The sequence below is a fragment of the Capsicum annuum genome, chromosome 9 (genome assembly GCF_002878395.1).
Source record: "Capsicum annuum cultivar UCD-10X-F1 chromosome 9, UCD10Xv1.1, whole genome shotgun sequence".
NCBI classification, from domain to species: domain Eukaryota; kingdom Viridiplantae; phylum Streptophyta; class Magnoliopsida; order Solanales; family Solanaceae; genus Capsicum; species Capsicum annuum.
Genome location: NC_061119.1, coordinates 214,043,552 through 214,046,805, shown reverse-complemented (window position 1 = coordinate 214,046,805; position 3,254 = coordinate 214,043,552). Strand labels below are relative to the sequence as shown.

The following is a 3,254-nucleotide window of genomic DNA, read 5'->3' as shown; positions in this document are numbered from 1 at the left end:
TTTGAACTTAAACAAGTGAAAATTCCAGGACGCTATCATGATTTTGACACAGAAACACTATAACAGTGTCATGAATTTTGAACTTATCACGATTTTGACACAGAAACACTATGACTGTCATGGATTTTGAACTTAAACAAGCGAAAAATCCAGGCCATAATAGTTTCCTAGACTTTCACATATGAAACTCGAAATTCCATGAAGATATGTTATTTTTCAATTACATTTGCTAAAAATCTACTATATATGAATTTTAACTTTATTTTACCTACTTGATTCAAGGAAACTTTTGACAGGTTGAGTCATGATTCATATACTAATTCGACATGCTTTGACACGTCCAAGTTTGAGCACGGACGGAGCTACATTAGCCGAAGGATGGCCAGTTTAACATCCTTCACCACTGAAAATATTTTTTTTTATACATAATATACGAAATCTTGAATACCCTTAACGAAAATATTACTAAATTTCGACTTACCTGGTTGCTAAACCCAATGCCAATGCCAAGAAAACATCGACCGATAATGAGCATTGCAATGTTTTTGGCAGCTGCATTTAGGACAGCTCCCAAAAAGAAACTAACAGCACCACATAGAATACTGGCTTTTCTACCTTTATTCCTAGTAACATATGATGCACCAAATGTTGAAATTAGTGCAGCAAAATACAAAGATGATGTGAACAATGTTAGTATTTGATTGTCATATTTGCAATAATCTGTTTCTTTTAGATGTTCTTGTTTCCTTCTGTACACTTTTGGGAAAAAAATCTTCAAGAAATCATCCATTGAAGTCACACCACCTGAGAGAAAAAAAAAAAAAAGAGAAAAGGTTAACTTTACGGTCATGTGATTGGGTCAAAAATGTCAGTATGATGCACTAAAGCTCCCGTTATATGCAGGGACCAAAAAACCGAAGTACAAGAGTTTATTGTATGCAGTCTTATTCCATATTCATGCAAAAGGTTATGTGATTGGTATAGCACGCCAAAAAAGATCTTTCGATTAGGAAAAGGGAAAGAAAGACCGGCCACATAAAGACAAAACAGACAAGACAGAAGCTGACAATTTGAAAAGTTAAGATTAGTGTGCACATATGGTTGAGCGTAGTGTATACCCAAACCTAACACTTATGTTGGAATGAAGAAAAGTTGTTCCCGATAGATCTGCAGCTTAAGTAAAAGATTTTTCGATCAAAAAAATGGGAAAGAAAGACCGGCCACATAAAGACAAGACAGAAGCTGACAACTTGTAAAGTCAAGATTAGTGTGCACATATTGCTGAGCGTAGTGTATACCCAAACCTAACACTTAGGTTGGAACGTAGAAAAGTTGTTCCCGATAGATCCGTAGCTTAAGTAAAAGATTTTTCGATCAAAAAAAGGGAAACAAAGACCGGCCAAATAAAGACAAAATATACTTGAAAAGTGTCGAGATTCAGTATGAAAAGACAGAAGCTGACAATTTGTAAAGTCAAGATTAGTGTGCACATATGGCTGAGCGTAGTGTATACCCAAACCTAACACTAATGTTGGAACGTAGAAAAGTTGTTCCCGATAGATCCGTAGTTTAAGTAGAAGATTTTTCGATCAAAAAAAAGGGAAAGAAAAAACGGACATATAAAGACAAAATATACAAGAAAAGTTTCAAGATTCAGTATGAAAAGACAGAAGCTGACACAATTTGTAAAGTCAAGATCATTGTGAACATATGGTTGAGCGTAGTGTGTACCCAAACCTTATACTTATGAAGGTTATTTTGGTTAAATCCCCAGCTCAAGTAAAAGTATTACAAAACAGTTTGAAAAAAGAATAAACGAAAATGAATAAATCAAGATAAAATACTAAAGAAACTATGACAGAGCATACTAAAAACGAAATAGTAATTACAATAAAATAATAGAGATAATACCCCATTATCCCCTGAGCTATACCCAAAAAGGTTGTGACACTTAAGGAACTAATTAAAAGTGTAATTTTGACACCCTTAATGCCTACGTGGCACATACGTGTGCCTACGTGGACACTTCAGTATGTTATACCATACGTGTGCCTACGTGGACACTTCAGTGTGTTGTGCCACATAAGCACTAAGGGTGTCAAAATTACACTTTCAATTAGTTCAGGGCTAATAGGACCCCTTTAAGTTAGGTATGTCGTAGCCTTTTTGGATATAGTTCAGGGGATGATTGGGTATTTTCTCAAAATAATATAATGATTAAAGTGCAAGCCAGTAGTAAATAATAACAGAAACAAAATAACAAGAAACTCCCTCAGTAATACTACCACTGCTAGTATGAAACAACAAGCGAGACGACTTTCAACTACCTAACTAACCCTCTACCATAATCTGTTGTATCCTTCATAACCTCCTACCTAAGATCACGTCCTATCTAATCACTAAATAGAATGAAGGAAAATATTTTTCGAAAAAAGAAAGAAATTTTCTCCCTATTCTACACTATATGAAATGTAAAGGAGAAAAATAAGTAAAGAAAGTAATTTTCCCCTTTTAATAATTTTGTGTTTGATTGCCACAAGATTGAACATATTTTTTGAAAAAAAAATTTCTTCCTTCAAATCAAACACAAGATCATATTCATAGAAGAAAATGATTTGTTTTTCTTTTCTTAATAATTGAACTTATAAAGATTAGATCTTAGATCCATCTTTGACACTTTTCAGGTATTATATATGTTACATTTAAAATTTCTTTGACTTCTTTATTGTTTATTTTTTTAAATATGTTTCTTTTACTGAAAATTCGAACTTCGACACAGACTCAGAAAACATGCATCTGATATATGTAAATGATAAGGAATTATGTTAATATAATAAAAATAAAAAATTTTACTGACCAGAGACACCAAGATCATAACCAAAAAGAGAACCTCCAATGGCAGCAACAATACATGAAATAATAAAATAGCTAGTAATTTTGTACTCATAAAGATGTGCTCTTGCTCCATTACTTTTATCATCAAATACACCACCAGCCATTTTTCTTAATTACTTCTAAAAAATTTAGAAAAAAATTGACAAAAAAAAAGTATTTTTGAAAGAGAAATGTACTGAGAAGAAAAAAAGTAGTTAGTTATGCATGTTTTAAGGTGATCTAAAACAGACGAAGGATAAAACTAATTCAAAAAGAAAAAGAAAAAAAAAAAGTTGGACTTTTAAAGAAAAAATAATTAATGTGTTTAGACCATTTGAAGTGAGTAAGGAGACTTTCTTTATTTTCCATTAAATGAGAAT

The 3,254-nt window shown here is 32.4% G+C and overlaps 1 protein-coding gene across 1 annotated transcript; it reads right to left on the bottom strand.

Annotated features, from left to right (window-relative positions):
* Positions 1 to 6: 6 nt before the first annotated feature.
* Positions 7 to 3,146, bottom strand: LOC124887242 (sugar transport protein 14-like). The gene is made up of 2 exons (XM_047396550.1): positions 2,858 to 3,146; positions 7 to 804 (listed from the first exon to the last, which is right to left on the bottom strand). Exons 1-2 carry the CDS (start codon positions 2,997 to 2,999, stop codon positions 398 to 400), a joined length of 549 nt encoding a protein of 182 aa, XP_047252506.1. The 5' UTR covers positions 3,000 to 3,146; the 3' UTR covers positions 7 to 397.
* Positions 3,147 to 3,254: the final 108 nt, after the last annotated feature.